This window comes from Meleagris gallopavo, chromosome 4 (assembly GCF_905368555.1).
Source record: "Meleagris gallopavo chromosome 4, MGAL_WU_HG_1.1, whole genome shotgun sequence".
Lineage (NCBI taxonomy): Eukaryota > Metazoa > Chordata > Aves > Galliformes > Phasianidae > Meleagris > Meleagris gallopavo.
In genome coordinates this window covers 20,384,090-20,405,237 of record NC_139407.1, presented here as the reverse complement: position 1 = coordinate 20,405,237, position 21,148 = coordinate 20,384,090, and the positions used below count along the sequence as shown (strand labels likewise).

Below are 21,148 nucleotides of genomic sequence, written 5' to 3'. Positions count from 1 at the left end.
TAAGGTTTTCATCTAGTTGAAATTGGCCCCTGGAGGGTCATGGTCTGTAGATGAGCTATGGATCTGAAGACAAAGGGCAGTTGTGATTCTCTAGGGAAAAATCAACCTTGGTTATTGGCAGTACGCTGCTTGATCAGGCATTTCTTCATGGCCTTCATCCGCAGAGTGAAAGCCTTGTCCTGTACCAGACCAATTGCAAAAGAAGGGAATGAAGTTCTTGGTCATAATGATTACAGATTGTGAAGGTGAACAAAGCCCTCCAAGACTTTTGGCTTCATGGAATGGAAGACATTCTGGAAGGCCTGTGATTGCCCATATAGCTTCATGTAGTGAGATGTGTATGCTGCTCCTGTTTGTAATAAGTATCTGACTGGAGAATGAGGGAGATATGTGAGTTGCACACATGGCTGTGAAAGATGACTGCAGTGTGTCTATGTCCATTGAGAGAACAAAGCATGCATTTGGAGACAAGGAGTCCTGCTTGTTGACTTAGGATCAAGAGTCAGGACTCCAGGCCAGCTTGTGAGGGTTACTTGTTCCATCACTAGCAAACTGATGTGGGAGGAGAGGCAGAGAAGTGAAATAGGAATAATTCCTCAGTCAGATTATAGTTTTTGAAAGTAGTCTAAATTGTCACTGCTTACTGGCTTGAGAGGCAGTGCTTAGTGTTACTTAACTTATCAGAGCCAAAAGAGGAAATGGAAGAGCCATCAGATCAGATTAGTCTCATGTTTTATGTTTGCACTTTTTTATTTGCCATGCCACAGATACGTTTGAGTCATAAACCCTTTCTTCAGTTTAATGGGCTTTCTGCTAGAAAACCTAAATTAAGCCTACATTTCATTACATCTCAATGTGAGCTCCACTGTGGATATGTGAAGGGAGATATGCATGAGAGAGGGAGGAACAAGGCTTTTCTGCAGAATCCTTGGGTGTTTTAGTTACTGGCATTTTTTGCGCTTACATACAGTGATCTGAGAGCCTCATTCTGATCATGCACTGCAGAAGAGATTCCTATGAATGTGGAGCATTTATTTTTTATTCGACAAATAGAAATGTATAGGGCTGTTCTGAATAAGATCATTTTCTTTCTTTTCACCAGTTCAGAGCCTGTTGAAATGATCAAATTTTCTGCTATGGCGCGATGTATCCCCTCTCTCTGTCCACTGTCTTGAGGTTGCAGATGTGCCTTTCCTCCTGTAGAATTACTGTGTGGAGTTCTCCTCTCCACATCCAAAGGGATAGGATTGAGCCTGGGCTGTATTCTGCATGCTTCTTTCCCTGCTACCTCCTTCCTCCTCACCTTCCTTCCCCATTCCAAGCCATATGTCATGTCATTAGCATCCTACTGACCTTAATGTGGCAGTTCATACCTGTCAGATCTGTGGTTTTAGGCTCTCTGCAGACTGCATATCCATCATCGCTGCATTGCTTACCCTCAGGTCATATTTTCTTCACATCTATCAAATTTAGGCTTTATTTGTATTTTGTAATAAATGGATGCTTAGATGTTGATGATTTGCAGTTTGATCCAAACTTTAAGATAGAGGCCTGAAATATCTGTACTGTCATTCTGTTCATGATCAAGACTTTGCACTCCTTGCTACTCATGGAGTTACATCTCTATTTTAAATCCATAGAATCTTCTTTTTTCCCTTGCCACCCATGTTCTGGACAGACATGCTAGTTTCCGTAATTTAAGTTGTATATTTATTCATCATATTCAGAAAATCAGATTTTTTATCTGAAATCCAACAATTTGGAACTGTAATGGTTGAATTATTAGTTCTCTTACCGAAACACAATTGCTTATGCTGCAGCTTGAGGCTTTGAATTGTGCAATTGTAAAATTATCTTCAATTGACTTTAATCTTACTCTGTGATACCTTCAGAAGGACTTGATGAAAAGTCCTTTATCCTTATACTAGATTAAGAAGTGCTTATGTTCTCATCTGTGGATTAGTACTGAGGATCCTCCCACCACCTCCAACCCTGCCAGGAAAAAAAAGAGTCCCCTGTACCATGCCAAAGAGTCTTTATGTTTCAATCCTAAATTGAAAAACTAGTGGCAGGAAGATATTCTGTACCGTTTACATTTATTCTGTTCTATCTCTTGAAATACACATTTCCAAGATCAGTGTTAAAACCTGTGCTTCCTTGCATCTTTATAGTCTTTATAGCTTAGTGCTACTGTGATGAGTACATGGTTAGTCTAAATATCAGGTTTGATATACTTTAGCTCACTCCAGATGTTTTTTTATTTTTTTATTTTTTTATTTTTTTTGTTCACCCAGACTATATTTGGGTTTTGGATCTTTTCCCATAAAGCTCTTCTACCTGAAGTTGCACAAGTGCAGCTTGGAGAGTTCTGTGTCACTGCCACTAACTCTCAGGAGTCGCTGCGAGTTTGGCTTAGTTCTCCACCTGCTTTTGGAAGTCCATAAAGAATGGGAGAGCTGTATGGTTCAAGTTTGCTTAAACGAAATATGGTTTCATGCTCTTTGATTTTGCGTAGTTTACTGAACGTATTCAGAAGCATCTTTCTTTCAAATGAGACTTACAGTTCCACTCGAACTCAGATAAGGGCAAGAAAAGATGGTAAAGATGGAAAAGAGAATGGAGCAGAAAGATCAAGAAACAGAGGTTAGGAGGTGATGAGGAAGGAGGTTGTGATGAGTGAGGAGAAAAATGCAGAATTTACTGACAGGGTAAAACCACAAGATAATGGCTTAGAGTGGTCTAAGTTTCATAGGTAACTTTCACAAAACCAGAGAAGAAAATCAGGATGAAGTAATTACAAAAAGATCAGAAAGAAAATGTTTATTAACACAGGATAAGTGTATTACTTGTCAGTCTTCACTGTGGTTGCTTGGATCCTGACTATCCAGAAGTCAGCAAGTATAACTTTGGAATTTCCTGTTTAGTGAATATACTGTGGAGTTTGTGCAGCAGAATGGAGGGTATCACATCTATTACTCATTCTCTCTTTTCTGTAACTGTATTCTACCTGCCTAATACTCTGAATTCTAAAGGCAGCATTTGTACACTTCTTATCAGAAGTTTATAAAGCATGCAGGGCCTCTATCTTCTGCCAGTTCCTTTTCTAAAATCTTCATCCTTTCATTTCTAGAAATTTGTTCTCTTATCCATTTGCTTCCAATTTTATGCCCTTTCTCTCAATAACTTTCCTTGCAAAGCACTGCCTTAGAAAGCCTGACATGCTGTCTTTGCCACCAGTAAATGGAGAAGAAAATAAACATTTTATTTACAACAATTAACACTTTTTTCCTTGAAAAAACAATCAGAATTGACATTTAGAGGTAGATAATGTTTCACGTCTTCTGGGATTGCTTGGGATTCTTGTCAAAGCAGTGCACAGTGCAGCTCTGCTTTGAGCATCTAGGAAGATGGCATTCTCTCAGTGCTCCAGCAGTGACTATCTCATCACCTGAGAACGAAAGGGATGATTCTACTGTTTATCATTCCATACAAAGAAACTCCTTTCACCATCTTTTACTCACACATGATTTAATGCTGTATTTTTTTCAGGTATTGGTAAAGAGATCAGCCCAGGCAGTTTGTCGTTACCAGAGCTATTCTTTCATGGTTGTCGTGTATATGAGTTAGGAAGGCAAGCTACTGTGGAATCAGTAGAATGGGTATCCTGGTTTTACAGAAGTGATGTAGCATTTCAAAAGCATGGTGTAGCTGCGTTCTGGTTCTTGCTCTGCAGAGAGTAATCAGAAGTGCTGTGGATCAGCTCCAGGCAAGGAGCTGCAAATAAAAGAAATGTGCCTATTGCGTGTATTAGCTAAGCAAAAGGATACAAAAGTAATTCCCAGTATCAAAATAGCAGAAAACTTGCAGCAATGGTTTTGACAGCAACAGTCCTTGCAGCAACGGTTTTGACATTGGTTCTGTTCATATGCTATTTCAGTGATAAGCATTGTTCTGTGAGAACCTGTTTGCATGCTCTAGTCTGCAGAGAAAAAATAAAAATGAGAGAAGCTCTTTTCCAGGTTTACTTTCTGAATAAATTATATTAGTCCTCTTTTAGTTAAAAATAATAATAATAAATCAGAATTAAGTATAGGAACAAAGAAATATAGAGAAGAATAGAAATGAGAAGATTGGTTCTCCTGAGGACTGTGATCACATCTTGTTTTTCATCTCTCTTGCCTTAGTTGTTTCACAATTTGTTTTTCTAAATTTAGTATTTTCCTGTAATGCATTACCACAGGGTGATTACAGGGAAAATGCATTTGAGAATGATTTCTGAACTGCACGGAGGTGTTGTGGGCAGACAGAAGGCAAGATACAAAGGAAAAATGCTGCCAAGTCTTAAGACTGGAGCAGGGACTGGCAAATAATGTAGGACATAGAGACAGCAGAAAAAGAATGAAACTTTATCAGAAGATAAAGAAAGAGCAGACCCAAACACAGCAGAAGGTTGAGCATGCACATGGTTGGTTTGAGAGTTCTACCATTCTGGTTTTATTTCTACTCTGTGATGGCAAAACCAAAGGCAGCAAAGGTGCTCACACTACAGTTTATCTGATTTGAAAGAGGAGTGTGCGTGTGTATATTTTATTGCTAACCTCACTGATGTTTTCTAGGAGGCTTTTTAGTTTAGGAGTGTTTCTTTCCCTTGTTTCCAAAACTATCTGTAGTTGCTAAACCTGACTCAGAGACTTTGCAGTAGTTAATGGATTATGAAGGTCAGTGGCAATGTCTGAAGGTGCAAATTCTCTGCTGGTTATTTTTGGTTCATCTGTTAGTTTGTTTTTCCATTTTTGTGGTTTGTCATTTTAGGAGGATATTTCTGCTTTAATATGGATCCAGTTTAAAGCAAAGATTGACAGCTGAGGAGCCTTTTTGTATTTTGTTCAGTAGTCCTCTCCCATAATCCTTTTTCACATAGGATAACATGTCCAACTTGAAGCTTGAATTACTGTAGGCATCTTTAAATAACATCTCCAGTTTAGGCCATTGAAACCAATACAGCACAAGTAGAGCAGGTTGCCATTTAATTTCAGCTGTGAAATCCCAACTTACTAAAAGAATGTGTAACTTCTGCATACGTTGCACTTGTTTATGTATGCACTATTTACTTTAAAAATTGTTGTTCTAGACAAATACAATCTTGGTGGTCCTGGCAGAGAAATTCATGTATATTTGTCTTAAAATTATTGTTTGATATGAATGTAACATAGTTAGAGAGGCACCAATCATTCAGGTGAATTTGCAGCTGGCAAATATCATGTTGTTAACAGTGATTGCTGTACAAGCTGAAAGTTATCTTCAGGTTATATTGTTGATTTGTTCATCTGGACATGTGGATAGTGTCAGCATTCATTCCTTACACTAACTGTAAATTTATATTTCTAGCCAAGGGAGATGGCAGTATCTAATGGTGGAGTGGTAGTAATAGCACTGTTATCAGTTTTTAAAGCCAAACATGACTCTGAATAGCCCCCAAACCCCAGGGTTGTCTCCAAAACAAGTTTCATTGAAACATCATGTCTAATTTATTTTTTTCCATTTTACACTTCATACTACTTGTAAAGGAAGAAAAAAAAAAAAAAGGAAAAAAGCCCTCAAACCTTTATTTGTATCTATTTACTCTTTCTTCTACATTTTCTTCTCTGAAATTAGTTCATTACAAATTCTCCAAGTTGCCTTTAAGTCATTATGAAATGCTGAGGCACCTACTGTCAGTGGGAGAACTTACAAACGTGTGTATAGTATAAGAAACTGATGATTAAATCCCTCACGTTGAAGTCTTCCTGGAAAGGTTAATTAGAAATGTTAAGAACACAGGAGGGAGAACATCCTGTCTTCATACTCTTTTTCCACTGAGCCCCTACAACTTTCTTTTCAGTTTTTTTTGGTAGCAATTTTCCCTAGCAGGCAAAAGCCCCCATTCCAGTCTGCAGCCCATTAATTCTGTGCCCCAGCCTCGTTCAGCATCTCCTGGATCCTGAAAATTTCAGGGAATCTTAAGACGATGTAAAATCTTTGCATTACATATGTATGATTTCCTTTGGGACATAAATTCCTACACAAATACATATTTTTTTCATATCAACTTTGTTTGTTTTTCATTTGTGTAGGCAACTTACATAGTGTGCAATCCTCTTAGTGAAGCTTTTAGGAAAGCTTTAATTCAGGAGATGATTGAGCCTGATGTCTCTAAAGCTGTTACAGCATTTCTGGGCAATGCTGTACAACTTCAGTGTAGTGAAAGAGCTTTAAAATATTGAATGTGATGAGAGAGCAGTAAACAACCCCTTTTCTGTCTCTGGAGTTGCACTGGAGCTTTGCTTTGGCTCTGTGACATGCAGTTTTGGTTCTCATGTTGTTCCAAAGAGGGGTGAAAAAGCAGAAAGGAGGTGAAAGCGGGCTGTTGTAAAATACAATAAAAAATAAAACTCATGAGCAGCAGATAGGTGGTCCATTGTGCCTGGAACTGAGCCTGAGAAAGTCACTGTGAGTTTTCATGTAGAGTGCCTGAAGGAATTTCTTTTAGAAATAAATATTAGTCTCCTTAAGAGCATAAAAATAGTCATTAAAATAGGAAATAAAATTAAAAGGACTCAGCAGTCTCTTCAAAACACTGTATCTGCTTGGGTGGCTGATGCTAGGTTTGCAGGGCAGTGCTTTGCAGAGCTGGGTGCTGCTGTGGCTGACCTCCATTGCCTTGGGAGCTGGTTACAGCACGATCCTACTGCAGCCCCCAGCTCAGCCTGGGAGACATCAGGGCCGTAGGTGTGTTGCGTAACCTCGTAGCCTGGAGGTCAGCAACTGCTTGGTTACTGACTCAAGCAGTCTTGTTGTCAGTGGGGGCCACCTTTTTCTATTTTCCTTTCTTTAACATTGTTTTTAGGACAAACCCAGTGCTGCATCTGCAACAGTGAGTGCTCACACACCTGCATATTGGCTTCTCCTGTCTTTTGCTTCATCTGCCAGAGATGCTGGAATAACAGATTCCTGTAATAACGTATCCCACACATAACACCAGTGGCTAGGCTGTCATTCCTAGCTTAAATTTGCCAAAACACTGAAAAAAAGATGTGTTGTAGGCCCTTCCTTTTGTTCTGCTCTGCCTGCTACAGCTGGGCAGTTTGTTCGGCCTGTTTGCTTCTGTTCTTAGTTTCATCTCTCACAAAACCTGAACATTCATGTGGCCTGACTTATTTTAAGTGGCAAGGTACAGCCAGACCACCTATGGCAATTGCCTGTTCTTATGCTCTTCGTACAGTCTGGCCCTAGTCATAGCTGTATCTTCTCCCTTTGCATTTGCTTAGATATGCACCTCCCCAGTGGCTTTTCTGCTAAAATCCTTATTTACAGCAGCAAATAACTTTAGTTAGCTTTGTACCTAATGGTAGTAGCTGATTTTCATTGTTTATGAAACTTGTTTACAGAATTCATTTATGGTTCTGACTGCAAAGTCAGTGACACTTAAAGTGACCATTTCATGTGACCACAGCAATAAAGTAATTAATTGGATCACTTAATGTCTTGCCTATTGACGTGCTTAAACTCTTAATATTTCAGGAATTAATTACATTTTTATATTCTTTCTATTAGCTTTTATTTGAGGGGAGTCTGGTTTTGCTGTGTTATAAGCTTTAACAGTGTTACAAACATGTATTTATAAATGACTAATTTTGGAGCACTTAGGATGCCTATCAGATGCAAAAATTGAGCATGTATTTTGACTTGTTCCCAGAGCTATCAGAAAACTGTGAGCCAGAATGGGAAAGCATTATGGGTGCTGGCATGCAAATGAGCTTTGCAAATTGTCTATATATCATACAGCGTCTTAAATCTACAGACATAAAAGCAGGATGAAGACACAGCCGTTAAAAAGGCAGTCATTTTTGAGTGTCACATAACTTAGGCACTTCTAAGTTATTGCAGTGTCATGAGTTTATCGCACCTAATTTATTAATACAATCATTTGGGATTCGCTTATGTCTCTTGCTCTGCTCCAAAACAGAGGCTGAAAGTCTGCTTAAAATGTGCAGGCTCTGCTTCAGCAGTAAAAGCCTGAATTCAGTGACAGAAAATGCCGTCTTACCACGAGGCCTGCAGGTAATGGGAGGCAGCATTCCTGTTTGTTTACATCTGTGCATTAAAGGAGAGCAGAGAGCTCCATGGGGGTTGTGCTCCCATTTAATTTTTCCAGTGCCACATTAGGTGACGTCTATACAGGAAAATATCCTGTTGCGTAGGCCTCTCTAGTCAGGACAACAGAGGCAATTCTGACAAATACCTTCTACTGCTTTACACTTCAAAAAAAGTAAAAAGAAAAAAAAAAAAAGAAAAGAAAAGCTTGCCATTTACTTCTGATTCTTCCATGCACTAAATTAGCTTCTCTCCATTTGCAGGTTCTGTTATGTTTCTTTCCTACAACTTTTGATGTGTTGAAGCAGTTGCCAAAACAGTGCTAAGGTACTCAGAATGGAAAGGGGCACTGCAGAGAGCTGGAGACAGAGGGAACCACTTGATTGTAGTACATGCAGAGTTTTGACAAAACAGCTTATGTGATGCCTGAGAAAATAAGACACATAAAGAGTTTTTACTTCTAACTTCTTAATTTATTATTTATTTTTTTAAAAATTCTCACCTTCTGTTATCTTTTTTTCCCCTAATCAGGACAGAATTTTACCCTAAGGCAGTTAGGAGTTTGTGAACCAGCAACTCGTCGAGGACTGGCGTTTTGTGCGGAAATGGGGCTCCCCCACAGAGGTTACTCTATCAGTGCAGGGTCAGATGCTGATACTGAAAATGAAGGAGTGATGTCTCCAGAGCATGCCATGAGACTTTGGGGCAGGGGGGTCAAGTCAGGGCGCAGCTCCTGTCTGTCGAGCCGTTCCAACTCAGCCCTCACTCTGACTGATACCGAACACGAGAACAAGTCCGACAGTGAAAATGGTAAGTTCTTACACATATGCACGTATATAAATCAATGTTTTATTGCTGTCGTGGTTGACACTCAATCATTTCAAGTCATTAAAAGTTCAAGGAATGGCCTTGAATTATTTATCTACTTTTTTTTTTTTTTCCTCCCCTTCCCAGAAAAGTCAATATTCACTATCAGTCCTAACTAATAAAAGCTTTGGGCTTGATGTTTTGGCTGTAATTGTGGAAGAGTTTCATCACAAAAAAAGATTAGCTCTGTTTTATCTTGGGCCATTTCACCTGTTACCCTTTGGGAAGCAGCAAAGTAAGTGGTGATAAAGTTGATCCCTGAGGCCAGCTTGCAATCAAAGGTTTCATTGTAAACTCCTCTTTTAAGACATCTCAGAGAAGTTGCAGAATCTTAGAACGGATGAATGAACACAAAGAATAGCTTATTAACAGGACTCATGTGATTGGAAAACAAATTTGATCATGCTTTAAACTTATGAGCTGGTGAGAGCAATTGGAATTGTGGTGAAGATGGACGTGTGGCCTTTGATGTGCCTAGGGGACTGGATTACTGTGCAATTAAAATCTGCAAATAAATCTAAACAGCAGCTTTGTAGGATGTGGGGTATGACCATTCTATATTAAGGCTTAGCTTTCTAAATGAAAAGAGGTTAATGCAATTGACTTGATTCACTTTTAAAGCTTTGCAAAATCTTTTACTTCAACTCGAGGTTATGAACAGAACCTGATGTGATGTTAAACGCTAAGTGCACAAATCTTAGAAAACATTTTATCTTTAACTTCTTTTTGTTTGCAGAAGATTTTCAGCTTCACTAGAATATGCTTTTTCTATTAACTTCATGACTTCCTAATGACAGATTCTAAGATGAATAAAGAAAAATGAGTAAAAATGAAAATTAGAGCAAAGGTTATTGCCTAGATGTCTAAACTTCATTTTATTAATTTATTAAACGTGGCTGCTCAGCTGTACCAAAGCTGGAGCAATTTTATTTCAACCCTCTGGCAATAGTTTTAAAACATTGTGGTAAATGGCAGCATGAGTGTTGTGATACTTAAAAAGAAGGAAAGACACAGCTTTTATTTTAAACTACAAGCAATAATGTTTTGTCCTACTTACTTATTGTTTCAACTTCAGTTTGAGAATGCAGAACCATAGCTATTGTAGTCATTGCCTTTCCTTGCCTTGGTGGCTGTTCTAGCTGAAGACACCTGTGCATGTCATCCGCCTCAAAGGGGATTTTGCTTTTTGTGTTGGAATTAATGCTGCGTGCTACCTGAGGAGACAGCTGTCCATGTTCAAAACAGCTTTGTCTCATGCTTGGAAAGTTTATTATGGGCAGGAAGCAGGCTTTGAAGGGGGAGGAGAGGAGTACATGCTTAACTCCTTTTGGCAGTGGAGATTCTTTTGATTTACTCCTGGTACTCTGGCTGCAAAGCAATCTAGAAAAAAAGTTGTTGAGCAGTCCTCTGATTTTTTTCTTTTGAAATCTGTGCTGAAAATCACTGCCTCGAGTCTTTCATAATACCCTATCTTAATGATTTTTTATGCATGTGTATATACGCACAGTATCCTTATGAGAGCTGTATCTATACTTTATACAAGAGGGTCACTGCTTCAGCTTAGGTATACTTCATTAATAAACCTTAAATTAATAATTCTTATTAAAAAAATAAAAGGGCAAAAATGTTGTTACAAGAACCCCTCAGTTACTGGAAAACGAGAGTTTTGTTTTACATTTTGCATGAGAGAAATCTGTATATGTTAGAAAAAGCACTACTCTGCACTGGTTAAAATCATGCAAAGTGTCTGATGTTTGATACAACTTCAAAGAAGAGTTTAGTCACTAAAAAGGATTACAGTTGATTTATTTATTGATAGGAAGGCCGGCAGTCCAGCTTAAGGAGGTACTAGGAGTGCTGTGAGGCTAATGAAATTTTGATGGCTTGAAAGTCCCCTAGGGCTATGAGGCATGTATAACTCAAACCGTGTCACGGGTCCCCGTTTCACTGCAGATGTTATGGAAGTGGTGAAAAGCTTAATCTTCTCTGGTATTTTTCTCTGGATTTTGTTTCCACTGAACCTGGAAGTTTTGGCTCAGGAACGATTTTATAAATGTAGTTGAAATCAGTATGTTAAATGCTCACAGTAGAATAAAAAATATAATTTAAAGGCAGGGAAGCAATACCGTCCTGGCAGGTGCAGGTGCTCTAATATAAGGACCAAACTGCAGGTGCGAGTTTTCTTAATTTATGGCTTGAAGTTAATAGCTGCACTAGCATGTGGTTAAAATCTGACAGATACGATAAAGCTTTGAATCCAAAACTACCATTTCAGCCAGTCTTCTCTGCCGTGTTTGAAAGATTCCTGACTGAATTTCAATTGAATTGTTTTACAGGTAAACACATTTATGTGCGGTATATTTACCTCTGAAGTAGGTAAGGAGCGACTGGTTATAATAAGCAAAACACAACGCCAGATCTCGCCTTCCTTACCTGAAAGGTCTCAGGTCTTGAGTGATGCTGCTCTTACCCAAGAAAGCAGCTCTTTGCTATAAATAGTCTGTTGCCATAAACCATTCGCATTGGAGTTAATGGTACCATTCATGATGATAACTGTGACTTGTCCTATAGGTTTATGAATTTAGGATTAACTATTTGCTGATTGTAATTATGGTTTCCTTTCTCATCAGTTAGGTAAGAAAAGAAGCTTGGCATCAAAACGCAATTTCCTTTCCTTCCTTTCAGTTTGCTCTTGGGAAATAGTTGTAGATTAGGCCTCCCTCAGAAGGGCAAAACTCTAGGTTCTGCTGCAATTACAATGAAAGAGAGGAAACAATCTGTTGAAAATACCAACTTTTATTCCTAGAGGTCTCAAGTATTTCTAAGATCCTACCAAAGCTCTCTGAGCTTTTGTGTCATTATGGCAGAATTAAAATTTTATATTAAAAAAAAGAAGAAAAAAATACAGTTGTAAATGTTTGTTGTGTAGTTAATACATTAATAGCCTAATGAATGCCAGCAGATATTGTATAGAAAACATCAGAACTTTTTTCCAAACATAGATTCTCACCTCAGAGGTTTGGATTATTGCTTAGTGTAAATCATTCTAAAAAGAAATATTTTTCTTTGAGCTTGTTCAAGTTCTGTATATGACTCTTGGCTTCACGTTCTTGGAGATTTGTCATGTCAGCTTCTCTGAATGAGGTCCTGCATCTGCTAATCTGGGCAGCCTACCAATGCCACGTACAGCATGATGTATCAATTGGAGCACACCAAGCATTCATGTGTTTCTCGATCTTCTCCATTTTCTTTGCAGTTCTCTTTGAGACAAAAGGAAACAAACAAACAACAAAAAAGAACATATTGTGAAAAAATGGATCAGCATGACAAGCATGCTTTTCTTTTTCAAAATTCTGCATCAAGAAATGTGTGGTATTTAATTATTCTAGTAGCTGTGGCATTGAAATTCAAGCAGCCCATCTTCTATATGCATGCAGTAACTTTTGTTTTTAGTATGCTCTAAGATTACTAAGGCTTGTATTTTAAAATTGATGACTATTCCAGCAGACTATGAGCAAGAAATTACAGTTAAGTTTCAGATAACCATTTTGTTTTAAAGGTCATTATATTTTTAAGGTGTCTAAGAATTTGCATAGTTATTTGAATTATTTTTAAATCCATTAAACTGCTGTCTCTGACTTTGTGTCATCCAAAAGATGTTAGTCAAAACACAAAGGTTAATAGAGCTAGTTATTCCTAAAGTGCAGCTCTTTAGAAAATTGTGCTTTCGTTTAGTTTATTTTTTTGTTGTTTGTTTTTTTTTTAATACATTGCCAGTTTTGTATGCATTTTTGTATTTGTGCAGACTTGAAGCTCAGGCTATGGCAATAGTTTTAACTATTGAAAAGATTTTAGTCATTTCAGTCTTAAGAAGATCCTTACTACTTTCTATCCTTTGGAAGCAATATTGACAGTGTTTCTGAGAGTTAGACCCTGCAGATCAATGTGTGCCACGTAGCTGACCATACCCACATCCACAAAGAGTAACTAGGGGTACACTTGCGCTGGCACTGGTATGTGGACGTTTATTTTGTTGTTTAGTGAAAGTTTTGCGCTGCTGGAAATTTGTTTAAACAGGAAAAAGAAAAAAGAAAAAAGAAAAGGAGGATATTAGGAAGTGATAAAACAGAAAAAAAAAAAAAGAAAGAAATGGAGAGTGGAGTATGAGATTGTGGCCTCGGGCAGTCGTTCTGAATTGGTTAGATAAATGATTTGAAACTTGGACCCATTTTTCACAGCTATTGAAAAGCAGATATTGCTAGCAGAATGTCCGTTGCTGAGGATTTCTGTGAAGAAAAATTACCATCTGATCTGCAGCTTGGGCACCTGCCTGCTTTCTTTCTCCAACCTCAGCCAATTTCTGAAGACAACATTCTTGTGAATCTAATACTCTCTTGTCCTCCCAGAATGGTGAATTTCAGATCTCTGAAAACCAAGAAATAAATTGGTAAGATACTTGTCAAGACATTTTAAATCTGTTCTCACTAACGCAATACATGTATAACATGTACTTGAACTCTGCATTCTTAAATAATGCACATCTTTCAGGAAAGAGTTAGATGTTTTCACATGTTTAACAACCTTCTTTATGCAAAGGCAAATTTTGGAAGAGCCCTACTGAATAGGAGCTGCTTGCTACCTACTAGGCAAACACTGAAGCTACTTATCAAAACCAGCCACATATCTGATGAACTGAATATTCATCTTACTGCCATAACACCGTTTACAGCTTCTTCACTCCTTCCTACAGTATTCCATCTAGCAATTATCTACCCCTCATTAACCATGCCAATGTCTCTTAAATCCTGCTTCGCTGCTGAGAAATTTCATGGCTAGGAAATCCATCTGTTTTATTGTTGACGGAACTCAGCTCTGAAGTAATATTTAGTACCTAAACAGGAATATGCATTTTTCTTTGGTTACATGCACATGGGCAGAAATGCATATACAAAAGGAGTCATCCCCAATTTTCTGCAGTATTGTCATACATTTTCTGCCTCTGTGCCAATATTTAGCTTATTATATTATGGTTGCACATCTGTGGACATATTTCAGTAATTCTTCCAAGTGTTAACAGTTAATACAGTTGTGAATTACACTGATGATTCTTTTAGCTAGTCGTAGCCATAAGAGGGAATGGCTAGGCTGACCATTTCCGATAACATTTTAGGATCTTCTGTATTTCAGAGGTACAAGTGTCTCTTAACTTGTGGCTGAAATTCCAAAGATCCATCCTAGTGAAGCTCATATTACGCTTATATGGTGGTATAGGACATCAGGACAGATGATGACACTCTGCATACATCCAACAAAATCTGATGCACAGGAACTGTAGGCTTAACAGCAGTTTACAGTAATTAGACAGGTTCTGCAAAGAAAGTGAATCTAAAAAGGGAATTTCAAAGTCTTGATTATAAAGACGGTAAATCATTCTAATGTTGAGAAATGTTGAAAGAGCTGCTTAAAGACCATCCAGCATATCTCAGAATTTCTTAAGAGATCTGAATTTCAGGAGAAAAAAAAACAAAAAAAAAACCAAAACAAACAAACAAACAAAAAAAAAAAACACCACAGAAAATGGAAGCAAGATCAGAATCCTTAAGAAAGAAAGTCTGAGAGAGTAGTTGTTCAGCTTGCAAAAGAGAAGATTCTGGGAAAACATCATTGCAACCTTCCAGTTCTTGAGAGGGTCTATAGGAAAGATGGAGAGGGACTCTTTGTCAGTGGGAGTAGTAACAGGAAAAGAGGCTGTAAATGAACAGAGGGGAATTTTAAATTAGTTGCAAGGAAGAAATACTTTATTTAGAGGATGGTGAGGCATTGGCACGGGCTGCCTAGGGAAGCTGTGGATGCCTCATACCTGAAACTGTTCAAGGCCAGGTTGGATGGGGCCCTGGGCAGCGTGGTCTAGTGGAAGATGTCCATACAATGAGGTTGGAACAGGATGATCTTTAAGGTCCCTTCCAACTCAAACCATTCTATAATTCTATGATTCAATTATAAGATATAATAGGCAATAAAGTGAAGATGCTCTCCTTTTCTTGCCATTCATGTTTGTGTACACTAAAGAGTTAATGTATTACTCAGCATTGCAGGAAGACTGGTAATATATTATTCATAAGCTTTCTTGGTTTTGTTTCAGCATTTGCTTGGAGAGTAACTGATCATGTTGTTAACATTTGTACTATTAAATAAAGGATTAGAGGTTACCTAAGTAAAAAAAATTGTCCTGCATGTATAAAGCATCTCTGGGCTTCTTATGACTCATGTCTGAGACATTGCTGAGGAGGATATGGTTCCAGAAGGCAAAAATAAAAATAAAAAATAAATAGAAAGGACAACTCCATAAAGGGAAAGGGGAAGGAGAAGGAACTGTTCTAAATAGTTAGCCAGGTAACATCGTATAAGAACAAAAAACTTTAGAAGTTTATGCTTTGTAACAATGAACATGTGTTTGTGTGGAACTAAGTCTTGTCAGCTACTTGAACACTTGATACTGATTCCCTTCTGTGGTAGTGTAAGCCCCTCCTTGGTAAAGGAGATTCTAGCATAATGGGTCTTTGACATTAGGAAGGCTTTTGACCATGTCTCAGTCCTGACATACTCCTAAACAGAGGGAACATGGTCATCTATTTCAAGATGAATGTAGAAATTATTGGAAAAATGCATGAAGAATAATTAATACTATTTCATGAGCTGGCAAGCTGAATCAAGTAGTGCCCCACATACAGTGCCATAGATTTTCTTAATGGCTTGGATAATACAAACCGAACACTGTAACCTGGAAAAAATCACTTAGTAGTACAGGGTGAAAGCTGGGAAAAATGATTCCAAATGAAGAAATATATTTCAGTAAATACAAGTGCTAAGACTTATATTTACATGAGAATAATCAGTTATCAAAATGTGAGAAAAACGCGTGGCTGGACCACAGTCATTCAGAAAATCATAGAATAATTCAGTTTAGAACGATACGTTAGGTCATATGGTCCAACCATCTGCTCAGAGCTGGAGTAACATTAATTTAGATGATGTTGCTTGAGGCCTTATTCAGTTGAGTTTTGAAAATTTCCAAGAGAGATTTCTACATAATTTCTTGGCAATTGTTCCTGTGCTTTGCCAGCTTCTTTGTGATTTTTCTTTTTTTCTTTATATCTAATCAGAATTTTATTTGCTGTAGCTGTAACCACTGCTCTAAGTCATGGAACACCCAAGTTATAGTTCCACTTTTTACCTTCCCCAGATTGAGCAAACCCAGTGCTCTCAGCTTCTTGTTGGGTTGTATGGTTCATCACTCTGGTCACTTTTTTTAGCCTCTGATGAAATCATGCTAGTTTGTCAGTGTCGTATGAATACTGGGAAGGCCCAAAGTGGATATTGTATTCCAGATGTGGTCTTCAAGTTCTGAACAAATGTGAACTACTCACTTCCAAGAGTGTGCTGGCTGGTATTCTGAAGGCAACCTGCCATGGGGTTACTTGTTATTGAGGCAAGGGCGAGCTACTGACTCCTGCTCAACTTGTTCAGGTTGGCACCCCAGGTCCTTTACTACAAAGCTACTTTCCAGCAGATTCACAGCTAGTACTGTGAGATGAGGTTACTCTGTCTTTGGAATTCATGAGCTGCTTTCTGCCTACTCTCGCAGCATGTTGAGATCCCTCTGAAAGGCAGTCTTGCCCTGCAGCGTGTTGATCACTCTCTGCAACTTGGCACCATCTACAAACTTGCTGAGGGCACGTTTCATCCTATTCATTCTCAACATGTTAAATGTAATACAAGCATAAAACAGCATCAGCCCCAGTATTAGCCCCTGAAGAAGGTAGTTATTTAATGCCAGCAGTTTGTCTTTGAGCTACTGAGTGCTATTCTTTCTGCCTGGTTATCCAAACAGTTTTCTTTACACTGCATTTGTAACCCACCTGTCCAATTCATCTCTCTCCAGCTTAACTATCAGGATGCTTTAGTAGACAATGCTGAAAACCTTGTTAAAGTCAAGAGAAAATATCATCTACTTGTCTCCCTTTGCTAATACAGATCATAGGCTGCAGTCGAGTTATTTGGAAATGGTCTGCTTTTGGTAAATCCATGCTGCCTGTTCTCAAGCATTTCCTTCTCCTGTATCCCTGGAAGGATAATTTCAGCAGTATTTGTTCAGTAATTGTCCCTGGAGAGTGGGGGTGAGGCTGACTGTCTCTACCTGCTCACATACTCTCCACTTCTTGAAGATGAAATGACTTCTGCCTTTTAAAAAGTCATCAGGAACCTCCTCCCATTGCCATGACACTCCAAGGACTCTGTGTCATTAATCAGCTCTGTCAGCACCCACGCACATCTTCCATCTGGTCCCCTGGTCTTGTGCATGTCCAGCTGGGGTAAGTGGTACTAACAGCTCTTCCTCTGCTCCAGTGCTTCTCAGCTGGGATTGAACCTGGGATTGAACTAACTTTCCTGTCCCTAGACCTGTGTGCCTAGGAAGTGTTTCTGCATTTCTCCCATGTAGCCAGATTAGAGTGAAGTGTAAACATTTGTTGGCAGTGTTTTCTGTAACACCTGAGGGTTTCTTCCACAACCTCAAAGCATGTCATTTATATGCAGTACAGCTGAAGTAATCCTACTACTGCACTCAGTAGTGCCAAGACAGAAATGCTGCATCTCTGACTGACATTGGCACTGCATTTCGATGCAAATGCCAGCCAACAAGAAGCATAGGGAAAGGTTTATGAGAACGGTCAGGAGGTTTGCACATAAGACACTATGAAGAGGTTGGGAGAAGTCAGAACATATTGCCTAGCCTGTTCTGATTGAATATTGATGCTATTATAAAGGTGTGTAGCAAATAGGCCCAGAAGCAAATGATGCAAGTAGTGGAAAGAAGCTAGCTCAGACAATGTAGCTCCAAGGAGAATTCAGTGGAAGAGATTGCTGAGGACTGTGCAAATATTTCATCATCTAAAATATTTTCCAAAACATTTTCAAATTGGTTTTGGTCAGCTTGTCAGCATAGTTCCCATCAGTCCTGCTTTGTGGGAGAGGATGAACAGAAGAACTTGTTCAGCTTCCCTCAGGTTTTATTTTCTGTAAGTCAAGCATGTTATCATTTGACCCAAAAATTACTAAGCAGGAAATGAGTTTAGAAACAAAGGCTATAAGAAAGTAGCTCTGCAGTTTGTTATAATATTAATATTTTTATTGTTCTTCAAATTGTAAATAGTTAACTTTTGGTAGATTCATTTTAAGCTTGCTGTACAAATATTGCTGTTAGCACCTCTAAACAAAATGTGTTCTAGACATGTTTACACTAGAAAATCTGGAAGAGAAAACAGTTCTTTTTCATTTGAGTTGTAAATGTTTTAATTGTGAGGTAGTCATGAAAGCAAAGCATGCTTTGCACATCTATAAACTGATGATCTCTGCTGTTTTGATTTGGAATGTTGTTTTGATGTCCTTGAAAAAATCACAGTGGTAGCAGTAAATTGTTTTAATTAATGAATTAGAGAGCAACAGAATTGCTGAATCAGGTTTATTGATGTAATTATCATTGGAATAAAAAGGAGAAAGAAAAAAAAAAAAACTTGTCAGAGCTATTAGATTGTTTCATCTACTGTCATTTGAAAGCAACTTTCTCTGCCACTGCTTCCTTCTTCTTAATTACATGGATATAAGGGTATGTGTATACATATGAACATACTGATATAAACTTATATATGTATTTATATAATTATAAGGCAAAACTAAAGTAATGGTATAAAATCTAAATAATAGTTCTTTACAGAGTGTAGGCATTCATATTCAGTTGTTTAAGAGACTATGATTTTGATTTGAAATAAAATTTTAATTGCATTTTCTTGAAGAATTAAATATAACATCATTAAGAAATAATCTAACAGTGATTTTGTCTTTAAAGTGAATGCAGGCTGTACTATTGTCAGAAAATCAGTAGCAATGCTAGGTTACTGTCTTTATATGGTGGTCAAATATTAGATGGAGGAATTAAGTGCAGACTTGAAGTTATCAAGATTCTTTTTTAATAAAAATGTCCTTAAATGCTTTTGAAATAGACAACTCTTTAAAAACTGTTACTAAACCCATGTGGAGATTTATTTTTTATTTTTCTGGGTGGAAAGTTCAATTTATTTCAGATGACAGCTCAGCTTGAATTTAAATACCAAGTGAAATTTGGAAATGAATTCCTTTTACAATTATTAAAACAATGTATCTGTTGAACCTGTTAGAACTTTGATTTATATAATCTGTCTGATTTGTTGGCAAAATTTAAGATTTTCTTCTCAGTTCAGATTGGAAGAAGATGCGATTCAAATCCTTCAGGAAAGATGTTTGTTAAGAAACAGTAATGTTTGTTATTTTTTTCACTCACTCATTGAGAACAGCACTTTGATGGTAAATTACATAAGCTTTGTGTGCAGTTGGCTGTTGTTTTCATTTGTGCATTACAGAGAAGTGTGTTATTGGCACAGTGATATGAAGAAGAATCATTTTGTCTCTCTTCACATTCAGCACCTTTCAGTGAAAGATGCCTGCTGCATTCATTACATGTCAGGCCAGGATTCCGCACGATACTTGGGAATTTTCAAAATACTTACCAAGATCGTGTTTTAATTCTTTATTTTTTTATTTCCTAGTTATATGAGAATTAGGAAAGTTAAGGAGAACAGTGTGAATCAATTACAGATTAACTTTTGAATACACAAATGGTTAGCAGATGTATCTTACATCCTAAATGAGAGCATCCACAATGGTTAGCAGTTTTCTTAGGGTTGGAGGCTCTGTGCAGCTGTTGGCTGAGCCCTCCCTCGGGTACTGTGACTGCGGAGTAGGTGCATCTGAGACAAAATGTGAATCCTTCCACCTCTGGAGCAACTGACTCGGGAAGATGTTACGCACTGTCAGGCCACTACAGAGTAAAGTCAACAGGCTGACTGCTCTGGGTGACCATATTGCAATCGCTGTCTACCTTTTGGGGTGAAATAGATGTGTAAATGTGCATGTGTGTGCATATTATCCTTACAAGATATTTTCTAACACTTTTTTTTTTTTACAGCTCATACATACTTTTTTTTTTGTACAGATTAATCATAAGGGGTGAAAGGCAGGTTTCTTCTTCAGATGATCTAGAAACTTCAAAGCGTGTCTGTAATGAATCTGTATGCAGTCGTGAACACAGGCAAAGAAAAGTTATTCTGATGTTATGCACTCCACCACTGACCTACTATATGCTGAAGAAAGAAGTTCTTTCATAAATGCAGTACTCCTGTAAGCTGTTTTATAGTTATAAATCAAATGTTATAGCACTGCTAATGATGTACTATAGGGTCTCAATCTGCACCTGGGACAGACAGTTTAAAGAAGAATTCCTTACAAAACTATAATTTCTTTTTGCAGTTGGTTTCATTGAACTAAACAGGTCACCTGTGCAGTTTGTTGAAAAATAGCAAAAATTAGATGTACAAGGTCCTTTTTGGCAAAAGTAAGTTATTGCAGGACGTTTGATTTGTCTTTTCTGCTTGCTATTGCAGAAGGTTATTTAATGAGTCAAAATATTTTATCATCTTTGAAGGTCTTTTATATATTCAAAATTTTGAAGGTTCCTAGCTCAAAATGACTTGGAAGACAATAGTCTATGTCATCAGCATGTGATTGCATGGGTGGTATCCAGTCACCTTCCATACAGAGTTGACTAGAATTGTTCAAGCCATTGAGTTCTTCATTGCATGATTACTGTATGTTCTATAAGGAGATATATTTAAAATTGGTTAAAAGCTGCACTCGGGGGAATTCTGCTGCTCGTTCCCTTAACTACTTTAGCTGCAGAGAGCATATGATGTCTTTTTCATTAACTGTCTTTGCTCCTTGTTTGCTTTCAGTAGAGTTGTAGGAGATTTTTATATTGTTTTGTAAACTCAATATTGCTGGATCCTGACTGCTTATGGCAATTGAGATGAGATTAGATGCTTTTGTTAACAGGCCCCAGACTTTAAATTTATAGGGAGTAGGCACCATCTGCTCTCAATTAAAGGTCCTGAGCTCTGAAATTAATTCCTTTCAGTGGTCCATTAGAATCAATCTTTTGACCTGAAGTCATGATAAGGCTATATTAGCCTCTCGAGCCTTGGAAGAGTGAGGAGTTCAT

General features: G+C 37.9%; 1 protein-coding gene across 8 annotated transcripts in view; it reads left to right on the top strand.

Annotated features, from left to right (window-relative positions):
* TENM3 (teneurin transmembrane protein 3) overlaps positions 1–21,148 on the top strand; it is a 399,330-nt gene that overhangs the window by 98,482 nt on the left and 279,700 nt on the right. For 5 of the 8 annotated variants that reach the window (XM_085222461.1, XM_085222459.1, XM_085222458.1 and 2 more), the window contains exon 3: positions 8,665–8,943. The exons of the other annotated variants lie outside the window; for them this stretch is intronic. In XM_085222461.1, the coding sequence (XP_085078587.1) occupies positions 8,665–8,943 (279 nt within the window). The remainder of the gene's footprint in view (positions 1–8,664; positions 8,944–21,148) is intronic. 8 annotated transcript variants of the gene reach the window in all.